General features: G+C 39.3%; 1 protein-coding gene across 2 annotated transcripts in view; it reads right to left on the bottom strand.

Annotated features, from left to right (window-relative positions):
- Positions 1 to 25292, bottom strand: part of dip2cb (disco-interacting protein 2 homolog Cb) — a 44772-nt gene that overhangs the window by 5548 nt on the left and 13932 nt on the right. Inside the window, exons 3-31 of one of the 2 annotated variants that reach the window (XM_072669279.1) lie at positions 22912 to 23019; positions 22171 to 22296; positions 21609 to 21791; positions 20761 to 20895; positions 19838 to 19975; positions 17263 to 17382; positions 16789 to 16986; positions 15259 to 15350; positions 14319 to 14429; positions 13414 to 13537; positions 13179 to 13288; positions 12894 to 12996; positions 12626 to 12690; positions 12428 to 12521; positions 12070 to 12189; positions 11769 to 11883; positions 11128 to 11267; positions 10138 to 10274; positions 8904 to 9112; positions 7509 to 7623; positions 6771 to 6972; positions 6478 to 6578; positions 5086 to 5166; positions 4818 to 4941; positions 3671 to 3792; positions 3185 to 3296; positions 1756 to 1865; positions 1363 to 1493; positions 256 to 424 (exon numbers count right to left, since the gene is read on the bottom strand). In XM_072669279.1, coding sequence (XP_072525380.1) covers positions 256 to 424; positions 1363 to 1493; positions 1756 to 1865; positions 3185 to 3296; positions 3671 to 3792; positions 4818 to 4941; positions 5086 to 5166; positions 6478 to 6578; positions 6771 to 6972; positions 7509 to 7623; positions 8904 to 9112; positions 10138 to 10274; positions 11128 to 11267; positions 11769 to 11883; positions 12070 to 12189; positions 12428 to 12521; positions 12626 to 12690; positions 12894 to 12996; positions 13179 to 13288; positions 13414 to 13537; positions 14319 to 14429; positions 15259 to 15350; positions 16789 to 16986; positions 17263 to 17382; positions 19838 to 19975; positions 20761 to 20895; positions 21609 to 21791; positions 22171 to 22296; positions 22912 to 23019 — 3695 coding nt within the window. The remainder of the gene's footprint in view (positions 1 to 255; positions 425 to 1362; positions 1494 to 1755; positions 1866 to 3184; positions 3297 to 3670; positions 3793 to 4817; positions 4942 to 5085; positions 5167 to 6477; positions 6579 to 6770; positions 6973 to 7508; positions 7624 to 8903; positions 9113 to 10137; positions 10275 to 11127; positions 11268 to 11768; positions 11884 to 12069; positions 12190 to 12427; positions 12522 to 12625; positions 12691 to 12893; positions 12997 to 13178; positions 13289 to 13413; positions 13538 to 14318; positions 14430 to 15258; positions 15351 to 16788; positions 16987 to 17262; positions 17383 to 19837; positions 19976 to 20760; positions 20896 to 21608; positions 21792 to 22170; positions 22297 to 22911; positions 23020 to 25292) is intronic. The other variant, XM_072669280.1, reaches the window with a different exon arrangement.

The following is a 25292-nucleotide window of genomic DNA, read 5'->3' as shown; positions in this document are numbered from 1 at the left end:
TGATTTTCTGGATGGCTCTGGTTGAATTTTACCCAGCATTACTGCTGATCCTTACAGCTGAACATAACAGGAGGGTTTAAAGCCCATTGTATAATATTTCAATTGAAAACAGTTACTGTTTTTGTAAAACAACATCCTAATACAATGATTAATGTGTATGTGTGTATTTACATAATGCATATGTGTGCAAGTGTGAATCTGCAAATAAGTATGCATATGTAAGTCAGGTATTATCAGGTTTATGTGTAAACTCACCTTGAGCGAGTCAGTGAGAGTGCCCAGTGTTTTTGTACAGAGCTCCATCACAGAGTAAGAGCAGAACGTGTCCCTTACTTTAAACTGGCTAACTGCCAGCAGCCACAGGGCTGGGTTTACCTCTAGCTCCGCTGGCGGGATAAGTACAGATTGGTGCCCTGCATAGACACTACACACACACACACACACACACACACAGACACACACACACACACACACACACACACACACACACACACACACACACACACACACACACACACGTATATGTTATATATTACTAACAGACACTGACACATACACATGCAGTTCGGTTCCTAATTACACTTAAACAAAATGTTGTTGAGATGTACCACCATACACAGCTAGGCCTGTCATGATAATATTTTTATGGACAATATATTGTCCTGGAAATAATAATAATAATAATAATAATAATAATAATAGTAATAATAATAATAATAATAATAATAAGTTCAGTTTATGCCACATTTGCACCCCATTAAAGACACCTATTAGCCTCAAGCAACATGTCTTCACAGTCTGCTCTGTGTGTACGAAGGTGCACTGCACTCTTTTCTTACACGATGGGATTCGCTACTCACAGACTTGGGCCCTGCCTTCAACAGAGAACTGGAAAGCGCGACTGGCTGAAACATGGGTCAGCAAAAATGGCCGAGGTCATGTCCATATATTGTATGATAACAATTGTCATGACAGGCCTACACACAGCAGACAGCATTTTGTCCCTTCTCAGCTTCGAAAGATAAAAAAACAAGCCTAGCAAGCCTAATCACCTGTGATAATTCAGTCACTAGCTGTGAGAAAGGTTACATAATGCCAAAACTTCTACCTGATTCTCTGAATCAGTGTTTCGTTCTGTTTGGTGTCTTGGAGGGTTGTCAAAAAAGACCTGTTCATTAGAACTACAATCCAGACATATCTCAGTTTTGTACAAACATTTTTAGTATTTCTTACTCCAGCGTAACAACGGATAATTGCACATCTCTTTCACTTTGCAAATGCTAGCATTGCACTGGGGTGAGGAGAGGGTGTATTATAGGAGATTTTAAAAGTAGTTATCTGGTGTACCAAGCTGCTATGTACCTGCAGAGGCACCAGACAACGAAGCCCAGTCCACAATACGGGTCCAAACACACAGCCACCTCACGGGACGGATATAGCTCACACTGCAACTTTATAGAACGACACAATGCACTGGTAGCACTGTGAGACATCTTTAGCACAGTTGGAGAAGAAGGGGGAGAGAAACAGAGAAAAAGAGGGGAGGGGGAGAGAGAGAGAGAGAGAGAGGGACAGAAACAGAGAGACAAACAGACAGAGACACAGAGAAATATTACACCGCAACCAAATGACATGTCTGTGCAACCGGTCTGGTAAACAGAACTCTTTCTCCCTTGTGTCCATAAGAAGTTCAGAACATTTTTCTTTATCCCAGAGTGAACATGCAAAAGAATCCAGTGAATGTGTTTCAAGTACCTTCACCCCAGCAAGCATACCCGTGGTGGATACACTGAAGTCCAGGTATGCCAAAGACTCAGAGTCAGAAGGCTTGTACATCAGTGAAGACCGCCTCTTTGGCAGGTCATCTGCAACACACAAACACAAAGGTTTTATCTTAACCGCCAACCTCAGAAATAAACGACCTAAACTCACACTGGACAAAACTAAAAAACATCTTCAGTAGCTGCTTGTTTGGAAGTTTTTCTGCTTTCAGTTTTGTCTTCAGTAAGTGAAAAGCTGATCAATTGCATGGGGTCAGATGACTGAGTTAAAGGGTTTGAAAACTTGGAGCATTTCTCTCTTGGTTTGGTTTACTTTCATACAGAAAAACATTTAAACACAATATTACAATAACCACTTGATTAGTCAGCTTCGTCTGGGGCAGGAGCAATAGATAAAACACTGAAAAAAAGCCATGTGTTCCGGACTAGTGCATATTTGCGGGAAGCCAGAGATGGAATTGTAATTAAAAAGCTGTGGTAATTATCTGGACAATGTACCAGGTTAAACTACACCTGCAAAATGCGTTTAGCTCAAACTGACAGTTGGATCAGATCATTTTCTGAGTCCAAAGAAACCGGAGTCCATTTAATGTATTCAAACTTGCCCCAACAAATTTAAAAAAAGGTCCAATTTAACCAAACAAAAACATGAAGGTGAGAAAACGCCTTATTGATAAACACCAGTGACCTATTTTCATTGGCACCCATACATGCCCATGCCATAAACAACCTTTCCTTCTTCATAGTTAATCTTGGTTTCATCTGTCCAAAGAATCGTCTTCCAGAACTGAGAACCAGAACTGGGCAGGCTTTTTTGTTTTCTAGCAAAGTCTAACTTGGCCTTTCTGTTCTTGAGTGTTACCAGTGGTTTGAAGTAAACCCCATTTATTTATTCATGAAGGCATGTCTTTACTGCAGACTACTACACTTCCTCAAGAATGTTCTTCGCTTGACTAGATGTTGTGAAGGCTTTTTCTTCACCATGTCTTTAAAGTTTCTGCTATAACTCTGATGGGTTTGTTTGTTTGTTTTTCAGCCTAACAGTGGCCTCTTTCACTTGAATCAATACTTGCATATTGAGATTTTCCATGAACAGCTGCCAAATACTTGGAATTAACTTCAGACCTTTCACATCCTTCATTTCATGTCATGAAATAATGAGGGGCCACATCTGGCCTTTAATATCCTTATTAGTCAGTTGTCTAATTGCATGTGAACCAGTGAAAACAGAGGGACAAAATGGCTGTAACTCCTAAATGGTTACTGCAATATTTTTGTTAATCTCATTGAATTAAAGTAAAGCTGTAAGCCAATTAATTTCACTGTGGTGGTGGTGAAGAGACAATATTAAACAAATAGAGTCATTGTCCACATACTTATGGACCTGACTGTTTACACAATACCTGTGTCAAGGACTGGGGGCCATGATCGTAGGTCCACAGCTGCTGATGCCTCTTTAGACCTCAGAAGCTTACAGATCGCCTGGGTGGTCATAACGCATGCTGAGCGACTCACCTAAACACAAATAAAATTGTTCAAGTGTATGAGCTAGGATTGCACATGCTCAAGCCTATAACATCCTGACTTGTGTAAGTCTACGATCATCATTCTCATAATCTACAATTATCTCTTTGGACTGTCCCATTGTACTGAAGTCCAATACATGTTGTGGGAAAAGAGCATGTGTATGTCTAGGTTTGACCCTGTATGTGTAAATGTGACCCTGTGTTCAGTTCAAAAAAACCCTGTTGTGCTGTAACTTATTCTGCCCCTGAAAAAGAATAGTCACTGAAAGCCCAATTTTTGGCTCAATTATTGGCATGACATTCATGACCAAGTACATGTCTGACCGTATACAAATATGTTGAGTGAGTGTGCTTTGATCTTACCTCTACAATCATTTTAACAGTTGGTAAAGTGGTTGAGATGTTTTGGGGATGTGGCGGTCTGACTGTGATAGGGATGCAGCCCGCATACAAACAGCCATAAAATGCAGCAATTAGATCTAAACCTGTAACCACACATACACACATGACTGTGCATGGCCAGATTACATGAATAAGGTTGAAACTAAACATTCATAAAAACTATATGAAAACACCCCACATTTTCCTGTCATATCGTGTGCTTTACAGAAATGTTACTATGCATACATGAAATGATGACACATCAATCCCAAATGATATGCAAATATAATGAACTACTAGATTTCTCTTCAATTTCTGTTCCAACAAGCTCAAAGCAAAACCAATATTTTAATGTTTCCTTTCCTGCATTTCAGCCCAACATAACTTACCTGTAACAACAAAATCAAAATGAAAAAACATTAATGGCAGTGCTGATTGCAGCCTACCTTTTTTCAAAGGAACTCCAGCTGACTTCCAATTGGGTTGCAAAGTAAAGCAAAAACTTGCATGCGTGTCTGCTTGACGTTTTTTTTTTGTAATATTAAAGCAGCATTATGCAAGAATTGTCATTTCTTTCTCCTACTACCCAAACAGTTGGGGAATGTAATTCACGCTTTGAGCCACTCCAACCCCTTATGGAGATATATTGCTAGACAAGCTGAGGGATACATAACAGTCAGTGAAAGTGAAAAAAGTATGTGGACTGAATTAGTAGAGACATGTTTACATTAATATGACCTTGACCCCGCTGAGCAGTACACTTTTAAAATGCTACATAATGTTGCCTTAAGTAAATCTGTCTGTAGTTTTGTAGTCAGTCAACCCCAGAGTGCTCAACCCCAAAAAATGTGTATAGTAAGTTTAACTGACTTTAAGTGATATTTAATTGAATTTAATTTACATTATTATAAACTGACTGTAACAGTATAGTCTATGTGCACAGTGCACATTGCTACATTTAAAGAAAAATGTCTATATATGTAAATATCTAAAAACACTGGGGAGCTAAGATAAATAAAAGGTACCTAATTATTCAGCAACAGAGATTTTAGACACTTTGAAGTCCTGCTTACATACACTTCTGGTGAACAAATACTGTGAAAATTGACCGAGCTGAATGTGGCGTTACCTGGCGGATACACTAATGCTACATGGTCGCCGTCCCGCAGCTGCCCTCTCTCGAAGAGTAGGGCTGCGATCTTCTCTGCTCGTTTATGCAGCTGCAGACATGTTAGAGAGCTCCCTACTGCCCCCTACAATACACAATTTTGGCACTGCTGACATTATCATCATCGCATTTGAGCATGGACTTTTTATTTTGTATGTTATGTTTTATGTATTCTTTAGTTTATGAATGTCTAGAGAATGTGAAGAGGTTGTGTGTATGTGTGTTTTACCCTTGAGTTGATAAGGGTGTACAGTATGTGGTCAGGTGTAGTTTGCGCTCTCCATTGCAACACCTCAGACAGGAAGAGGAACTGGATCACACAAGAAGTAGAGAGTAAAAGATCACACATAGAACAAATATATTGCACTAATTGAACACTCAGAACCTGTTTTCCCCTGCCATTAACAAGTGTTTTGGTGACTGGATCACGTTCGGATTACACTTGACCGCATGAAAAGCCAGGTGTAAAAACACCCAGGATGCGATGTGACTGAACTACGATTGGATCAAGTCTTTTGGATTTTTTAACGTGATAAAATAACACTGGATTTCCTGACTGACAGAACACAATCATCTCCAGTACCACTATACTGAGTACTGGTGGCCCCCAGGGCTGTGTGCTAAGCCTACTGCTGTTCACTCTGCTGGGTCGCGACTGTACTGCAAAGTACAACACAAATCACATTGTGAAATTCGCAGATGATACAGTAGTGGGCCTCATCACCAAGAACAATGAGACAGCATACATAGAGGAGGTGCAGCGGCTAACGGACTGGTGCAGAACCAACAACTTGTCTCTGTGGACAAAACTAAAGACATGGTGGTTGACTTCAGAAGAGCGTGAAGTGACCATGGCCCCCTGAACATCAATGGCTCTGTTGTGGAAATTGTCCAATTGAAAGCTCATATTCCTCCTCCAATCCTCATCCTCATGTTCTACTGGGGGACTGTGGAGAGTATCCTGAGCAGCTGCATCATCACCTGGTTTAGGAATTGCAATGCCTCAGACCGCAAGACCCTACAGACAATAGTGAGGACAGCTGAGAAGATCATAGGGGTCTCTATCCCCTCGGACAGAGACAATCACACCAGCACGTCTCAGGCTATCAGCATTGTGAGGGACCCCACTGATCCCCCAGTTTCTAAGCTGTCTACATATAATGTCACGACATGTAAAAAAATTCTATGCACCTTATTCTCACTACCTACCGGTTAAACATCTATACACCTTATTCTCACTACTCAGTAATGAGTCGTATTTATTGTATTGTCTTTTTAGTTTAGTAGTAGTTTTTTAGTCACCTATGTCATCAAGTTGCACTTTTTCAGTCTGTCCTGTACTGTATTGTTCCATGTTGCACCTTTTGTTCTGGGAAAAATGCAATTTCATTCCACTGTGTACTATTACAGACTTGAAATGACTATAAAAGCTACTTGACTTGACTGGATCTCATCCGGTCACACTGGGGAGGCATTTCAGTGAAAAGTGTAACCAGAATCCAGTACAAAAGTATATCTAGATACTATATGGATACAAAACACACGTTGATGCCAGGTGTAAGTAGGCTCTCAGACTCAAACCCACATTCCCAAATCTTTGCTCACAGACATGCATACACACCTGGTCATTGTCTTCCCCTTGGCTTAGGTCTCGTCCGCAGGCCTGTGCCATCCGCTTCCCCGCCACTAGGTTGCCCACCATCACAGAGGCAGGGCCAACCTCTACAAAACACACACACACTTTACAACCATGCTCCTGCTTTAGTTAAAAAAATATATAATAAAATAAAAATCACCATTCCACTGAACCACTTTGACAATGATACATTTATTCAATATGTAAACAAAGGTCATTACACTATAATGTAGATGCATACTCCATGGCACATAAAGACAGACAAACACACAGCGTACCGGGCTGTTTCTGTCGGGGTTTGGGAAGATTAGTGACGCAGGAGTGGGGGCACATGAGCACATTACAGGGGTGCATTGCCCCCTCCTGGAAGAGCTGCTTTGTTTCAGACAGATGGATCCCCCCGAGAGGGGTTTTTGGCAGAGTGTTGGAGGGAACCAGCGCCAAGCAGTACACACCAACCTGATGGATACCATCTATAGCCTACAGACACATTCATATACATAATAATGATAATAAACAAGAACATACTTATGAACAAGAAAATGCATGGTTTACTATGTACTGTGTGATTGTGAGATGAACAATGGGTCTCATTTACCTATAATTGTTAAGAAGAAATTTCTCCTTAAAACCCATCTGCACAGTTTTCACGAAGATTCTGACATTCACCAATGATTTCTTTTTTTCAATTCATTCCATTTAGGAGAACAATGGGATCCGTCATTATATGATCATAGCTGTGAACAATTCTGCAGTTTAAACACACATCATGAATCTGATGTAGACTTCTTGTTAGGACTTTTCTAAATAAATTTAGGAACATTCAATGAAAGATACTGGTGAATGAGGCCCATTGAACATAAATTTGTTCTGGTTGTTTTTGCCCAATAACTCTCTGTGCACGTTGGTGTTTGTCCATGCTCATTCTCGATGATTATTAACTGAAAGCTGTGTGTGTAACTTTGTACTTTTGTACTTTTTTGTATTTACTAAAAACTGTGTGTGTATGTGTGTACCTGTAGTACTCTGCTCATCCACTGAAAGCTTTCCTCTTCTGTAGAATCTGGCCTCTGCTCTGCTACCACCACTATCCTCTCATCATGAAGTACAGTAATGGAAAACACAGCTATCCTACAGAGACACACACAGGTATAGTTCTTGTTTTGTTAAGCTCAGATATCAGTCAGGAATCAGGCTCATGTAAACAAATGTCTGTAAAGGACTATTTGCCCAATGTGGCATGATGTACAGCCAGTATTTGAACAGTGACAATTATTGCCTCTGTACGCCACCAGAGTGGATTTAAAATAAGCAATTAAGGTGTGATTAAAGTTTTCTCTATTTTCACAGGATCAAAATAAATTGGACAAATGACTGGCCAAATAGATATCAAATAGAGGTAAAAACCAATACCAGTTAAAAAACGGATGTTAAGAGATGGTAGTTTAAAAAGGGTACATACACTATATGGACAAAAGTATTGTAACACTTTTCTGGGAAGGCTGGAGTGTGTCTGTGGGAAGTTTTGCCCATTAATCCAGAAGAGCATTTGTGAGGCCAGACACTGATGTTAAATGAGATGGCCTGGCTTGCAATCTCTGTTTTAGTTCATCCCAAAGGTGCTGTGTGTGGGCCAGTCTAGTTTTTCCAAATCAAAGTCATTCGACTATACCTTTATGAATCTTGCTCGGTGTACTTAGGCACAGTTATGCTAGAACAGAAAAGGGCATTCCCCAAACTTTTTCTACAAAATTAGAAGCATACAATTGTCCAAAATGTCTTTGTATGCTACAGCGTTAAACAACCCCATGGCATTATCTCTTCTCCACCAAACTTTGCAGTTGGCACAATGTAGTCAGGCAGGTAAAGCTCTATCTAAAGATAAAAATAGTGTGATTTGTCAGTTCACAGGACACGTTTCCACTGTGTGTGCTATAAACCACCCCATATGACGTTTGGCATTGTGCTTGGTGATGTAAAGCTGGCATGCCATTAAGCTGGAACTGTGCAGTTATTGAGTCTGCAGAGCTCTGGAGCTATGCACTATACACTTGGCGACCCTACTCTGTAACGTTATGTGGTCTACATGGAGTTACTGTGGTTCCTAAACACAAATTTTTAATAATACCACTCACAGTTGTTTGTGCAATATCTAGGAAGCAAGAAATTTCATCATCTCACTTTTTGCAACAGTGGTATCCCATGACCGTACTTAATCACTATATTACACTACACTGATTAAAGGATGCGTCTCAATACTTTTGTCCATATATGTCTATATGTATGTCATGATCTAGCCAATAAGTACCTGAACAGCCCATAATGAAGAAATATTTCATACTCTAAAACCTCTTTAGATGGCCTGTACTTCTACACTATTACCACATTTACAAAGACACCCGCGCACACACCTCCCTCTGTACACAAACTTCATGGGTTCAACGGCAAGCGCAGTTGCGACGATGTCATCAGCATTATGTCTCCTTCCCCCGACCTGCATTAATCCATCCATCTTTCCTGTGACAAAGACGGCTCCGCCTGGGCCTACAAAACCCAGTAGCCCTGAGCGTACAAACACACATTCACTCACTAACCCACCATTGCTGGACACAGGACACACCTGCACAAGGGAGGGAGAGGGAGAGGGAGAGGGAGAGGGAGAGGGAGAGAGAGAGAGAGAGAGAGAGAGAGAGAGAGAGATCAACCTAACAATCTCACAAACAAACAATATACAAATATACAATAAAGAGCTGAAATGAAGCTTATTTATTACTTTATTCGTCGATTGCACTCCATGTCAAAAAGTATTCAGAAACTCCATCCAACTAGAGCATAAACTACTATGAATCTGGTTGTAATAACAAAAAACAAAATGCCAGACAGACTGTATCCTTGAAAAACAACTCTTGGCATTATCCCTTTTCCCACAAAATTTACACTTGCACACTTGCACAATGCAATTAGGCAGGTAAAGCTCTCCCGGCCAAACCCAGTCTCCTACATCAGACTCACACCATGATTCGTCAGTCCAGAGAACACATTTTCACAGCTTCAGAGTCCAGTGGTGGTGTGGTTTGACAAAAAAACAAACAAACAAACTGTGTACATCTTCCTGTCTGCCTCATGCAGTAATGCAAGCAACTATGTGACGTAGACCAAGCAAAGTCATTCTTATTAAGATCGTATTGATAATGGCACCATATAACCTCAAACCACCAAACCGCGTTTAACATATTTTGCCATATTTAGGCAGACCTTTCAGTGATCCTGGCAGTAATAATCAGGCCAATTATGCATTTGGAGATATGCTGATTTTTCTATAATTTGAGAGCTGGTGAAGTCACATAATCTGCATTTCATGAGTTTCTGCAGCTCTGTGCGAGGTCCCTCAATCATGGGAGGTTGCAGTTTCTCATTTAACCGCTAGAGGTCAATACGGACCTCACACAGCTGCAAAAACACTTTACAGACGTGTTACAAATGCGGTCAATAATTTTATGTAGAAAGGAAAGAGAGGACAAAAACAGAACCTTCATGAAGGTACAGATAAAATACATTCTGCAACAAACTTCATTCATCAATATTTTGTAATGCATTCTGTACTTTAAAAAAGCAATCATTTAGAGAAGGAGAAACGCTCCAAACCTCAAAGGTGTTTTTGGTCATGCCTGTCAGACCATAGTATGATGTTCCTGTGGCAATTGATGAGACACATATCTCTCCAATCTCATCTGTTTTACACAGCTGAGGAACAGTTTCTGGTTTTACCACACACACCAGTGCTAAAAGAGAGAAAGAGAGAAAGAGAGAGAGAGAGATTTAGTTCATTACATCTGTATCTATGTACTTAACCAATTATTTTCCTGGATTAACTATGAAGCCTGTTACAATTACATAAAATAAACTGTTAAAACAAAGCTTAGAACTGGGTAGACATGCAGTAACATGCAATAGCTGCACACCTGAACATAATTTCTGCCACTGTGACTAGTTGGTAGGACTAAAGCTTTAAAGTAAAAAAAAAAAAAAACAACCCAAAAAATACTTATAATGAACACAATAATTAAGGTCTGAGATCTTGGTTGCTACGATCAAAATGTTAATATGGGCAGAAGCTATTGAATAAATCCTGCATTTTCAGCTAGATGTTTGTTGACAGCTTCTTTTCTGGTTTGCCTCATGAGCATGTATGATTAGGAAGGTTAGAGGTCCTACACCTGCAAAAAAATATTTTAGGAAGTGAAATCCTCTTAACTCAAACAAGTTAAACATATTTCTACAATACTGATAATGATAAATAGTAGATATTTGAATTAGATTTAAGATGATTACACAGAGATAGCATTTTTGTAGTGAATATGCAATTAATGTGCTTGAGAGTGTCTGTAAGTCCAGTGGTGGTGTGGTTCAACCAAAAAAAAAAAAAACTGTACATTTTTCTGTCTACCTCATGTAGTGATGAAAGCAACTATGTGACATGCAATTTGTGTGACAAAATCTAACAAAATTGAATGTTAATTGTGTTAAGTGTGTGTGTGTGTGTGTGTGTGTGTGTGTGTGTGTGTGTGTGTGTGTGTGTGCGCGCATGTATACATTTAAAGGTGTTGAGCTATAAGACATGTGCCCGCACACTACCTCCAGGCATGGGAGAGCCAACGTCCTGTAAAGTGAGAACAGAAAGCTTCTCTCCTGTATCCACTCTAATGACGCCGTGACTTAGTCCTGTCATGCTGAGGACCCCTCTGCCCATAGGCTTTAAACTGGTTTCATTTGGCCTGCAGGGGGAAACACACAGTATGCAACACAACTAAGGTATATTCAACTGAAGAAAACTTTCTGCCCTGAAGCTTTGTGGGGTTTTCTGTGTGATGGCTTTTTCGATCATCATAGAGAACATGCACTGACTGATTTTAGATGGCAATATTATACCCCTTTTCCTTGAGGTCTTAATGAAATGTCTGTGACATGCTTTGGGCAAAATACCTCAAGGATCAAGTACCACAGCACCCTTTTTCACCCTTAAACAATAGGCTGCTACTCACCCCACCACTCTACCAATTTTTATTACTCTTCTATACTGGCTACACAAAGTGTTCACTTTTAGGTTGTACTATGTATGTGCACACGCATTAAGAATTATGTTTTTTAATTAAGGGCGAAGGCAAATATTTTGTTGTTGTTTTTGCATCAGCATTAAAACATAAAACCAACATTAAAAAATGTTTATGTGGCTTTATGTGTGTTTTAGGGTGTACATGTGTATGCTTTGTGGTTACCTTCTCAGAGCAACAGTTAAAGCCTCTGGTGAGCTGGCACACGGGCAGATGACCTCTGACCTCAACCCCATATTCTGAAACACGTTGAGGAATGCATCACATGACGAGATAGACCCTGAGAGAACAAGAATGAGAGAAAGAGATAGAGAGAGAGGTTAGAGGGGCAGCAAAGGGGGGACAGAGAGAGAGACAGTTTAAAAAATGAATGTAGTATGTTACTGAATGTTCACACTAGTACAAGCTGAACTTTTAATTTCTTAATTACCACTCCATCCACAAACACACAGTTACACACACTTACATGGATTGGCACCATCAGCAACCAGTAGCATGCGTAGAGAGCTCAGGTTCATGTCTGACTGATCTCTGTGTGCAACCAAAGCCCAGTGTAGATCCCTACTCTTTACACACACCACCTTAGCTACACACACACACACACACACACACACACACACACGTACAGAAACAAAAACACACACAGACAAATGCAAAAGGGATACAGAAGACAAGAATAATGAAAGTCAGAGATTCTCTATTCTGCTATTACTAAAGAATGAACTGAATTTAGCTTGAGAGTGAACTGAATTTAGCTTGAGAGTGAACTGAATTTAGCTAGAGCTTTTTTGTTGAAGAAAATGATGAAATGTGCGTATGAGTACCTTTGTACTGACACACTTTCTGGATCCATGACAATGGATTCACCTTCATAAGAGCGTATGGAACGCTGACAACATGCAGCATATTGAGTACACTCTAGAAAGAGAGACAGTGATCAAGACAGAGAGAAAAGTATGCATACAAAAGAAAATGCCTACAAAATGTCAGTTTTACATTGTACATTACAATGTAAATCTTACTGTTAGAATTCCATGCCACAATCCAACGTCCTTCTTGAAGTCCAACACATTCACTAGTGTCTCAGCTGAAACACACAAGCACACATTTCATAAGTTAAATACTACTTCAACATGAAAAAGTTTTCCTTAATTTATATATAAATAAATTAATAAATGAAAAAGATGAAGTAAGGATTTTCTTCAGATAGGGATGTTTTTTCTTCATTGTGTGTTTACTTGTGTTATTTTATTATTACACTTGATAAAGCAAAATCAATACATGTCTTACCCTCCTTGTATCCGCAGGTGTGTGTAAGTGTTTGGCAGTGTGTCAGCATGGCCATCCTTGTCACAGTCACTCCTAGAACACTTCCATCCTTGCATGTCTTATACTGTCAGTCAATTAATCAATCAATCAATCAATCAATCACTCACTTAATATCTGATATTTCAAACTCGTCTTATTGAGTCAACTTATTAGTCACAAACACTGAAAAGTTTATCAACCCATATTCACACCCCATACTATGTTTTGCACACTATCAGATTCACACACTCAAACGCACATAATTACCTCAATATATGCGGTGTCATTGTTGGCATCCTTAATTAGAGGATACCACTCTCTAGGAGGTTTAGATAAATGCTTTGACTCGGTCACCACCCACAGCAACTTAGGCCAGCCTAAACAGAAACATAAAACACAATAAGCTCTTGTATTTTACATTAAATACACTTACATTCACATGAAGACAAAGATAATAAAATTCTATAAACTCTATACTAAAAGAACAGATGCAGATTATCACCTTTGAACTGCATAATGTCACCACTGAGGCTCTTGGGAAGGCCTTTGTGGCATGCATCACTGGTTAGTGCCACAGCAACGCCACAACTGCCCAACAAAAAACCTATCTGTTGACTCCCTGCATCCTTTAGAAAGAAGAATAAAAGGAAGAAAGAGAGACAAATAACATGGCTCAGTCAATAATGTAGATAAACAGACAGCTAGATATGAAAAACTCTGAGGCCCACAGAGGGGGTGAGAATGAGCATAGCTATATACATATTTACAAGAGTGCAATAAAAAAAGGCACAGAAAGAAAACAAAGATACACTTACTATATATAGTACTATAAAAAAAATTAGGGACCTGTGAAAATTGGAATAAAAAAGCTCCTTATCTGGCCAGTGTTTATTTACTCAGTAAAACAGTAATATTCTAATAAATACAAATGAAAACCATGTATCTCCATGTTTATCTGTTTTTAGTTTTCTCCATGGTTTGAACCATGTAGCTGCTCTGTACACTGTGTAAATCATTCTTGGTGAATGGATCAATAGAAATGTTTATAGAAAGTAGAATAAACTCTTAGTTTACAATAACGTCCATTAAAGGCAATTTCTTCTACAGTAAAGTCACCATTTTGGAGATGCCAGATTTTCAAGTGTGTTCATTAAAACATCTCCAATATTCTCCTCAAAAGAGTCTAGTATTATTTTACATGCTGGCTGGGGGTGCCCAGGAGAAATCTGGAAACTAGTTTTGTTCAAAACAGTTTGAGTTCTTTAAAATGAGAAATTCTTGTTACATTTTACTGTTTGTTTACTTGAATTTCTTCTAATGTGATTTTTTTAATGATAACTAGTTCTTGATCAGTAATCTTTATTTTTTTTATTTGTGCTGGTAACAGATATGCTGAGTGGACATTACCTTCTTGGTCAGTGGCACCTCAATGGGTACAGGTACGACCTCAGCTAAAAGACATCCGTAAAACGCTACCATGAATGCTGCAGGGTCATTATTGGGGTACACCAAAGCCACCTGTCACACAAATGAGGATTTGCTATTAATGTAAGAAAAGTTATAGACATCATAATGATAGTTTCTCATAATCAAAATCATAACTTTTAAACAGTATTTTAAATATGACAGTATGTATGACCATCTCAGAATTATCATGTAGTAACTCGAGCCATATTCATGTAAAATCCTGTAATATTACTCTAGCGTGCCAGTCCACATGGTTCATTCAATGATGATTCTCAATCTCTCAAAAGTCCAGAAATGCATGTAAGCGTATGCTTTTTAAATTCCACTGTAGAACTGTAGGGGCAGCCCAGGAGCATGACATACCAACTCTCTCATAATGCTGCTTTAAGAGCTCAGGTTAAGTTGCTCTAATTGGGGGAAAAAAGCAGTGCAATTTTCTTTTGGCCCTCCCAAATTTGGAGGCCACAGCAGTACCCCCAAGTGCTCTACAGGCACTGAGGTGGCTGCCCACCTCACATCTGTACACCACTATGTGTGTGTGCTCACTGCCCCTTGTGACTACTGTGTGTTTGTGTTTACTACTAAGGATGGGTTAAATGCAGAGACAAAATTCCGCTACACTGTTGTGCTGTGGCCATAAAGAATGATCATAATCTCTTGATCTCCTAACCATGGCTCTTACATTAGTCATAGTTCTCCATTATGTTACTTTATGTATTTCAAGTCTTGCTTTCTATCGCTCAGATGGAAATTTTCTTGCTACTGTTGAATTATCTTGCCCAAAAGAGGTTTGGTCCAGGTTTGCGGCAAAGCTTCTTGGTGTCAACTTTGTGAAAAACTGAAAATTAATTTGAATTTAATTTAATTGAAATCAGCTTACTCTGTCTCCTGGACGAACAATAGGCTCCTGCTTAGTTCCGAGTTTGTGGAGGATGTAGTAGGCCACCTTCATGCTCCTGGACCAAAGTTTACCTAGACACACACATGCACACATAATGTGATGAACTCTATCTACATTAAACCCATTAGGATCTTATTTTGGCACAATGCCAGATTCAGGGCTCTAACCAAAGTACAGGGTTTTTTTGTTCTGTATTTTTTTTCTCCGATTTGTGAATCATTTTGTCAGTTCAAAAGGCAGTTAACACTATATTCAACATGGTCTTAGTAGAGTTCTTTGCCAAATGGTGTAACACTAACAAACACACTAAAACACTAAAACACATGCAACATAATTAAACTTCTATCCAAGACTTTACAATCAAACCACCAAGCTCTTTCAATTGTTAAGCACCTCCCAAAATACAGGTCTAAATTTAAACCTGTCAAGTTTACAAATTCTCAGAAATCTCAATAGGTCAGTCATTATATAAATCACCTTTATACAACAGCAGATTAACCTATTAGTAGATTACATATTACTCTACTGACAAATACTGTCCGCAGCCTTTTGTTGGTTATCATTTGGGTCAAGTTACTTGCCAGTATTCTCACTTTTTTGTAAGTGTGAAAAACAAGGTAACCATGGACTATATTTTCTACATGGACTATATTAAGATTTGTTCTTAAATTTAACTTTAACTTAAATTTGTTTAACTTAATTTTTTTTTTGTAAATGTAACAAATCCTAAATAAGAAAACATTGTCGAATGTCAGAATCCTAAGTGGATTTTAAGAAGAAATGTATTTTTAATAACAGTTGGTGAATAAAGTCCAATGCTTGGAATAGCTTAGGCTATTCTACTACTGGTAGAATACACTGTCTGAACTGTTTAACAGCACAATAGGTCAGCCTAATCAGTAAATCAGCTTTACATGAACTATTATTATATTTCCCTATTACCTATTCCTCACCTGATAAACACTCCATTCCCGCTTTCTTACAGTTATGATGATTACTGATTAAACAGCTGCCAATTATGTGTTTTTTTGCAGTTATTCAATAGAATTTGGGGGTTTTGTGTGAATCTGTGTTAACTGTTTTGAAAACACGTGAAAAAAGAGTGACAATTACGGCTGTTCTTTTGCTTTGAATGTGAATCAAGATTAGGTCAATCCAGAACAAACTGCTATACAGTTCAACCTTACAGTATAAAAAACTCTATGGGAGTAGACCATTGAACATATCAGCCTAAGTGTATGTGTGTGAGAGAGAAGTGTATGTGTATTTATATCTGTAACATGAGCGTATGACTGGGTCAGTACATAAATAGTTGCAGCAGTGAGAAATGGAGATGCTAATGAAGACATCCCATACTAACCCTGAACTTTTGAATGTCAGGGGAAAGTACAAGAGAGAGAGACAGCATTTTTTTCATCATTCTGACAAACCCTTTTTAAAAAAAATATGTGTGCCAGTTTAAGTGGTATGTGTATGACAATGAGACTGTGTGCAAGTGTGTGTTCATACCATATGTGAGTGTGTATGGCTGTTTAGTGCTGGCGTGTGTGACTGTCAGACATGGTGCCTTAGGTGCGATAGCCCCCCAGCGTTGTAGGGCTGCCTCCATTGAGGCTGGACAATTCTTGAGTCCACAGAGCTCCTCCCCTTGGGTTATTAACGACTCCGCTCCTTCTGGACGTGGCAAAGAAGGATCAGGCTGCTGTACTGCAGAGAAAAACAACAAAGAGTACCTTACAACAATATTAATATAATAACACTAGGGGTGTGAGAAACTACAGATATCAAGGTATTGCAATATGTTTTGAAATATTGTATCCATTCTCAAAAGTACTGGTGGCAGATAGTGGTTGATGCTGCAGCACATATCACAATATGTGATGTATGTGTAAGTATATTTATTAGATCAAATCAATCAAAGAATGAATGAAAACACATGATTGTGTGTAACTGCTGTTGGTAGTGCTGTGTGCAAGAGGGTACCTTCTAGGAGTTCCTCAAAGTCATCAACGAAGAACTCTCTAAGTGGACGTCTCTTTGGCCTTTTCAGAGTGTTTACAAGCTGCTGGATTTTAGCAGACACGCGACTGCTCACTGGTACCCCTACACAATCATGCATGCAAATATACACAAATATATACAGTGAGGAAAATAAGTATTTGAACACCCTGCGACTTTGCAAGTTCTCCCACTTAGAAATCATGGAGGGGTCTGAAAATTTCACCTTAGGTGCATGCCCACTGTGAGAGCCATAATCTAAAAAAAAATCCAGAAATCACAATGTATAATTTTTTAATAATTTATTTGTGTGTTGCTGCTTCAAATAAGTATTTGAACACCTGCCAATCAGCAAAAATTCTGGCTCTCAAAGACCTGTTAGTCCACCTCTAAAAAGTCCACCTCCACTCCACTTATTATTCTTAATTAGAAGCACCTGTTTGAGGTCGTTAGCTGCATAAAGACACCTGTCCACCCCACACAATCAGTAAGACTCCAACTACTAACATGGCTAAGACCAAAGAGCTGTCTAAAGACACCAGAGACAAAATTGTAGACCTCCACAAGGCTGGAAAGGGCTACGGGGCAATTGCCAAGCAGTTTGGTGAAAAAAGATCAACTGTTGGAGCAATTATTAGAAAATGGAAGAAGCTAAAAATGACTGTCAATCTCCCTCGGACTGGGGCTCCATGCAAGATCTCACCTCGTGGCGTATCAATGATCCTAAGAAAGGTGAGGAATCAGCCCAAAACTACATGGGAGGAGCTGGTCAATGACCTGAAGAGAGCTGGCACCACTGTTTCCAAGGTTACTGTGGGTAATAAAGGTGCACGTATTTGTCACTGTACAGTGTGGACTGTACAGCGAAATGTGTCCTCCGCATTTAACCCATCTGGTAGTGAACACACACTCACACACACACACACGTGTTAGGGGCAGTGAGTACACACACACCCAGAGCAGTGGGCAGCCAACTCCACCAAGACATCATAGTTTAAAGTCATGCATGGCACGGAAGGTTCCCCTGCTTAAATCAGCACACGTCCAGGCCCGTCTTAAGTTTGCCCATGACCATTTAGATGATCCAGAGGAGTCATGGGAGAAAGTTCTGTGGTCACATGAGACCAAAATAGAACTTTTTGGCCTTAATTCCACTCGCCGTGTTTGGAGGACCAAGAATGATGAGTACCATCCCAAAAACACCATCCCTACTGTGAAGCATGGGGGTGGAAGCATCATGCTTTGGGGGTGTTTTTCTGCACTTGGACTGCAACTGCACTGTATTAAGGAGAGGATGCCGGGGCCATGTATTGCGAGATTTTAGGGAACAACCTCCTTCCCTCAGTTACAGCACTGAAGATGGGTCGTGGCTGGGTCTTTCAACATGACAATGACCCAAAGCACACAGCCAGGATAACCATGGAGTGGCTCCGTAAGAAGCATATCAAGGTTCTGAAGTGGCCTAGCCAGTCTCTAGACCTAAACCCTATAGAAAATCTTTGGAGGGAGCTCAAACTCAGTGTTTCTCAGCGACGATCTGTGTGGAGGAATGGACCAAAATCCTTGCTGCAGTGTGTGCAAACCTGGTGAAAAACTAAAGGAAACATTTGACCTCTGTAATTGCAAACAAAGGCTACTGTACCAAATATTAACACTGATTTTGACAGGTGTTCAAATACTTATTTGCAGCAGTAACACACAAATAAATTATTAAAAAATCATACATTGTGATTTCCGGATTATGTCTCTCACAGTGGACATGCACCTAAGATGAAAATTTCAGACCCCTCCATGATTTCTAAGTGGGAGAACTTGCAAAGTCGCAGGGTGTTCAACTACTTATTTTCCTTACTGTATCTAGTTACATTTTAAATGAATTTGTTAAGGATAATACATCAGTGATTTTCAAGCTGATCTCTGTTCATACTGTGTCCAGTCACGTCAAAAATAATTTAACTGTTTTCTATTTGCTAAGCTTAACTGTCCTCTGAAACGCCCGTTGTTTTGGTGTCCCTGCTGCTTTCCTGCCAGACCAACTCCACTGCCATGGAGCTGTCTGTAAAGCAACTCTGTGACAATGTCTGTGGTTTGAAGTGCAATAGAAATAAACTTGATCTAAGCTTAAATTAAGTAATTGTCTTCATTAATACTTTTACTTGTATGGAACTATATTATCAGTAAAGTAGCAGTACTTACTTTTTTCCTCAATTTTAAAAATAATCTTTGCATTTAACAAATATGCACATTACATACTGCACACACTGACATACAGAAATACACTTGCACATGCAATCATATACACCTTTAACAGACACACTCACTTACATTACAGCATTATTCCTTTAACCCCCTAGACCCTGTATTTAAACTCAAACTCAAAATTCACAACTGTCATAATTAACATCAGGTTTATTGGCCCAAAAAGAACCCTGTGGGACAGAACGGTTACAAAACAATTTACCATTTTGGCAGCATCTTTGCATCTTTAACATCTTTGCAGTCAGCCTTTTAAACACAAGTAAAGAACAAACAAACAGATAAGCAACAAATATTTTCTTACCATCTCCTGTCTCCATGAGTTCAGCATTGCCATATTTGGGCAGAGGCTTGGTTGGTATGGCAACCTGTGGGCGCTCCACACTAACAATGGGTGGGTCTGTCGTGTAGCTTGTGATATCAGGAGGGGCAGGGTGACTGTCTGCATCATACCAGGAAAAAAAACATCATACATTTTTAACTTACTCTGCGCACACACACATCCATCACAGACTGTGTTTATTGCGTATTCTCATTTCTGTATACAAGACAAATTCCTTGAGTTCCCACCCTGTTCCCCCTGGACAGACAGACAGACAAACAAACACATATATACACACATTTTTTCAATTAAACATTTCAAGTATTTTTGAAAACCACCAAGTAAGTGTCCTATAAACTGCAAGGCTTGCTGAGTGGCCCTGGCTTTAAAACTAGAACTACAGACAGTGACGTGTCCCAGAAAAGCATGTGGGCTAAACACACTGTTCCTAGATCCTCATGATTTTCCTTACTTCGCTTGGCTCCCAAATACTGTCACCCACACCAAAACCAAACCAAAACAGGGCTTGTTTGTGTACACTATTGGACTCTGGAATGTAGATCAGAGGCACTGGTTGATGAATGCCTTCATTAATGGGTTAATTTCATGGAACGACTATTTCCTCATTTTTTTATTTTAAGTCTTGATTGTGCTAAAACAGACTGTTCACTCAAATATGCAAATTGAGCCATAAAATGTCTCAAAGGCAAAGTTACAATACAGCCTAATTATTGTTACACTGTATTTTCTCAATTATTAGGAAAGTAGAATTTTATTTGGCTTGGTGGTGGAGGGATCTGGGTTGGCCTGAACAGGATTTGGTCGAGCCACATTCAGCTCTTAATGAAGCCTCCTCAGTGTTTAGCTAAAATTGAATTGGAAATTCACATAAATAGCATATTAACCTTCAGAGTCCAACGATGACCATGGCCGGTCGGACTGGTAGTCATACGAGCGTCGACCCATGTTACCATTTTCTAATGACACACCCATCTCCCTTAAGCCCCGCCTCTTCAGGGACAGATGAGCGATTGGCCCAACTGTGTGGGGAGGTGGGGGCAGAGACAGAGAGAGAAAGAATCAGTGATCAATACCTTCAATGTCTCATTAATGGCCTGATGGTGTAACTAATTCTCTACTTACTGCCATTCACAATTCAATACTCAGACTGGCCTGATATTGATAAGCAGTTAGCATCTCATTAGCAATGTTGAGGAAGCTGTTAATAGCTTTTAAAAGCTGTTGGGGAAACAGAAGTAGAGTCTACTGATGCAGTTGCTGGCCCGCAAAATGTTAAATGACTAGCCTGCATTACATAACTGACTCCTGTTGAATTATATTAATATCTTGCTTACTCACAGAATTACTCATTTGCTTTGTGATTGATGACATTTACATTTACATTTATGGTATTTAGCTGACGCTCTTCTCCAGAGCGACTTACAAGGTTACTCGTATTACAGAGGTGGGCCAATGTAGTGCTAGGAGTCTTGCCCAAGGACTCTTATTGGTGTAGCGCAGCATAGCCACCCAGACCGGGAATCGAACCCCCGTCTCCCACATGATGTGGTAGCTCACTGGCAGGTAGTGGTGTTATCTGTTGCGCCAAGGACAATGCCAACAACGCAAAGTAACAAAACAATGGTATTATTTAGCGGTAATACTGATGCCCTACTGAATCAGTAATGCAAAAGCTAATACTGCAGTGATCCGTAATAAACAATGTATTGTGTAGTCCCTTTTCTGTCCTCACTGTTATAAGGGTGTGCATTATTCTCTGCCAGGCGAGCTGCATTGGCAGATCCATTGCTGTGTGATGATGAGGATGACGTAGTTGATGAAGATGATCCACGAAGAGCTTGGCTAATCCAGGCCTCGACACCAGCACCTCCGGTTCTCCCCAGAGATCCTTCACCCTCAGAGCCTGACGAGGAATCTACAGTAACAGAGGAGGAGAAAACAACTTCAGCTACAGTCTTCTGCGGCAAGTATGCCGACCAGTATGTTTTATTTAGTGTCAAGATGTATTATGTAATTCTAAAGAAAATGTTGTGCCTTTTTAATGAAAATTAAAATAAACTTTTGTAAAAGCATAAAAGTGTTCCCACCAGATATACTGGATTTGTGTTAGTAGGACTTTTGTATGTGTGCTGGTGTGTGTCAGGTATAAACAAAGGAACATTTCTCTTCAGGTTTGGCCTGTTGATGTGGGCTAATAAAACCATCATGTTTATTTTCGTAATTTACATTCAGAAACACACACACACACACACACACACACACACACACACACACACACACACAATCATAGCAACCTGGCGGTGTATATGCCTCCATAGATGTTTGGACGACAAGAGACCGTCGTTTGGAGGGCATGGGTACTGCCATTTTCCTCTCACACTGACGCTCTAGCGCTGCTTGCACAGCTTCAGAGTGCACATCTGGGACAGAGTATAAGAGTGAGTGACAGTGAAACAGTGACAGTGACAGAGAAAAAGCAAGGGGGGGGTAACATATTTAGTTTTAGCATAGTACTATAGTTTTATTTTAGGTATAAGAATTCCTCAGCTCAGAACAATCGTTTGGAAACCAATAATTGCATCATGAACTTTGAGAACTCTCTCAACATAACACTTAAGACACTTACAATACAACTTTAAACGATGTAAACACAATACTCCATGGCTTCCAACAAGAAACTTAATCAATAATCTATATATTTAAAAATATATATCCCTTACACAAAACACATTAATTATTGAATTATTAATATAATACAGTAAATTCATTCTACTCAATTCTAACATTCTAAAATCAATGCAGACAAATTACCATTTTTCAGAGTGACTTAAAGACTCTGAATGCATTTTACACCTCTGATTATCATCAAAAGAGTTCATTTCCCATGGTCATGCCGTAGTCTACAAATGTACAACTTGTTGTGATCTACTACAGGATGCAGCCAAAAAGAGACATTTAGAGGCTAAATGTATGGTTTTGTATGTACGGGGCATGCATGTGTGTGCACACGTTTGTCGTTTGGGTGTATGTGTTACCTGAACGATATCGCTCATCCCGTGAGCCAGTGGAGCGTCGCCGCTGGTAACGGGATGACGAAGATGATGATGAAGATGGGGTGACAGGTGCTCGAGACTCTGCCCCTACTGTAAGCACAAAGGGACAACCAGAACCAAATGTCAAATGACTACAGAAAATGTTAAAAAATGAAGCCCTAAAAGAGTATTTCAATCTTAAGATTCAAATCAGTACAGTTACATTGAGGTCCATAAGTATTTAGACAGTGACAGTTTTTGTGATTTTGTCTCACCAAAATCAATTTAAAATGAAGTAATCCAAATGTGACTCAAGTGTAGATTTTCAGGTTTAATTCAAAGGGTCTAACTAAAATATTGCATAAACATGAAACACAAATAAACAAATTATTTTTTTTTTCCCTGATAAAAAAAATCTTCACAAACAGTTCAGTCAAGAGCATTCTCAAACAGGTAGGCGTATCATTGTCAAAGTCTACAAAGAAGAGACACCTTTCAATTCAAAACTGTGAAATATGTAACATAATGAAAAACATGGCATCAGCACACATATTAGGTTTCTAAGAAAGCCTTAATGGTGCGATGTATTAAAGCAATTTTCTAAAATAGAATAAATTATTACACACAAAAGGGAGATTGGATGTTGGATGCAGAATTAGCGACATTCCTCCTGTACAGGTATGTAAACGCTGGAAATATGTATAATGTACTGAACTGTTGGAGTGACAGAAGGTTTACTGAGGTCAGGTACTGATAATGGATGATTGCTTATAGATAAAAAATAAACCTTAAACCTATCCCAGAGGTACTGGCTGGAAATTCAGCACTCTAGTGAAGTCAGTTCCACTGCTCCATGGCCCAGGGCTGCAGGGCTTTATACCCCTCTATCTACCAGATGGCACTGGGCATGGTGACTCCAGAGCTTCCTGTATTATTGGCGGTGCTTTTCTATGGCGATTAAACAAGTTGTGCATGTGCAACTAAATGCCTGCATCAGTAATAGGTACACTGTAAAGTAGCTGTACTCACTCATTAAAAGAAGAGTGTGGTTACTTTTGTATGTATAGTGTATGAAATACTAACATACTAAGCCAATGATGCTAACTAGCAAACTCAGGTAGTGACTGAAACCCATGGAAGCTCATCACAAAGAAAGTGAATACATGTGACTGTTCTCACAGCAGCACATCTTTAAGAGCTGAATTCTAAGTGTCTATAGGTTTAGAGTTATACTATAATGAAGCTAAATTCTGTAGTGGGCAGCACCACATATCAGGATACAATGCTACCACCATTATGTCGACATTGATGATCGTTTGGGGCAAGAACCACTTCTATACTAACAAGAATCTGTGTATCTGTGTAAGAAATATGTGGGTAGCATGATTAGACAATAAGTCTCAATTGAGTCTTGACTAATGCTCCCTGACTAAAGGCCAGCTAGCAGATGGCTGAAACCAATACTGATTTGAGTACAGAAGAGTTCATATACATGGTGGAGGCACTGTTGGCATGGCATGGGCATGTGTGGTTGGCAATGAAACTTGGTCACTGGTGTGTATTGATGATATGACTGCTGATAGAAGTATTAGGATTAATTCTATCTATTAGATAATGGGCTGGCACAATACAAATAATAAAAATGATCCAAAACATACAAAAAGCAACCCAAAAGCATAACCAATGGAGTATGCTTTTTATTTACTGAAGACAAAACTAAAACAGAAAAGCCCACAAACATTTTACACATCGTCCAAAATGTATGGACATGTATGGTCTTACTTTGCAGAAACCTTTGTTATTTGAATCTGTTTACAGAAAATGTTTCAGAAAGGAATATATACAGCACCAAAGCATGATCGATCCACTCCCATGCTTTACAGTTGGCAAAGTATTTATTTTACTTCAGTTATTAATTCAGTTATTTTTTGCTCCAAACATACCTGTGACCAAAGGATTTAACTTAATCAGTACACAACACTTGTATCTGGTGTGTCATACTTCAAGGTAAATTGTTTTTGCTGAGAAGATTGCAAATAAGGTTATGTTTGTGCAAGCAACCTATCACAGCAGAACAATGCATCACTAAATATGTTAGGGGACTTTGTATATAATAATATAGTAACCCAGTGCAGAAATGACCCAATCTGGATTATTTTTAACCTAGCATTCTTTGTGAGTCAATTAAATAAGTAAATATGCCCCCTTGGTAACCTACCCCCTAGGTCCTTTAAAATGCCTTATGATTAAAATGCAAGCTAAGACTTTGCATTTATAAACACCCACTAAGGCTATTTTTTTTTAATACCACAGAAAAAAGTTAAACACAGGGTTAAAGAGGGTTATAGGCTTAAAGATAATACTCCACAAAGTATGTTTATTAC

This window comes from Salminus brasiliensis, chromosome 23, assembly GCF_030463535.1.
Source record: "Salminus brasiliensis chromosome 23, fSalBra1.hap2, whole genome shotgun sequence".
In the NCBI taxonomy this organism is placed as follows: Eukaryota; Metazoa; Chordata; class Actinopteri; order Characiformes; family Bryconidae; genus Salminus; species Salminus brasiliensis.
Note: the sequence above shows the minus strand (reverse complement) of the source record. Positions and strands in the feature narration are given on the sequence as shown.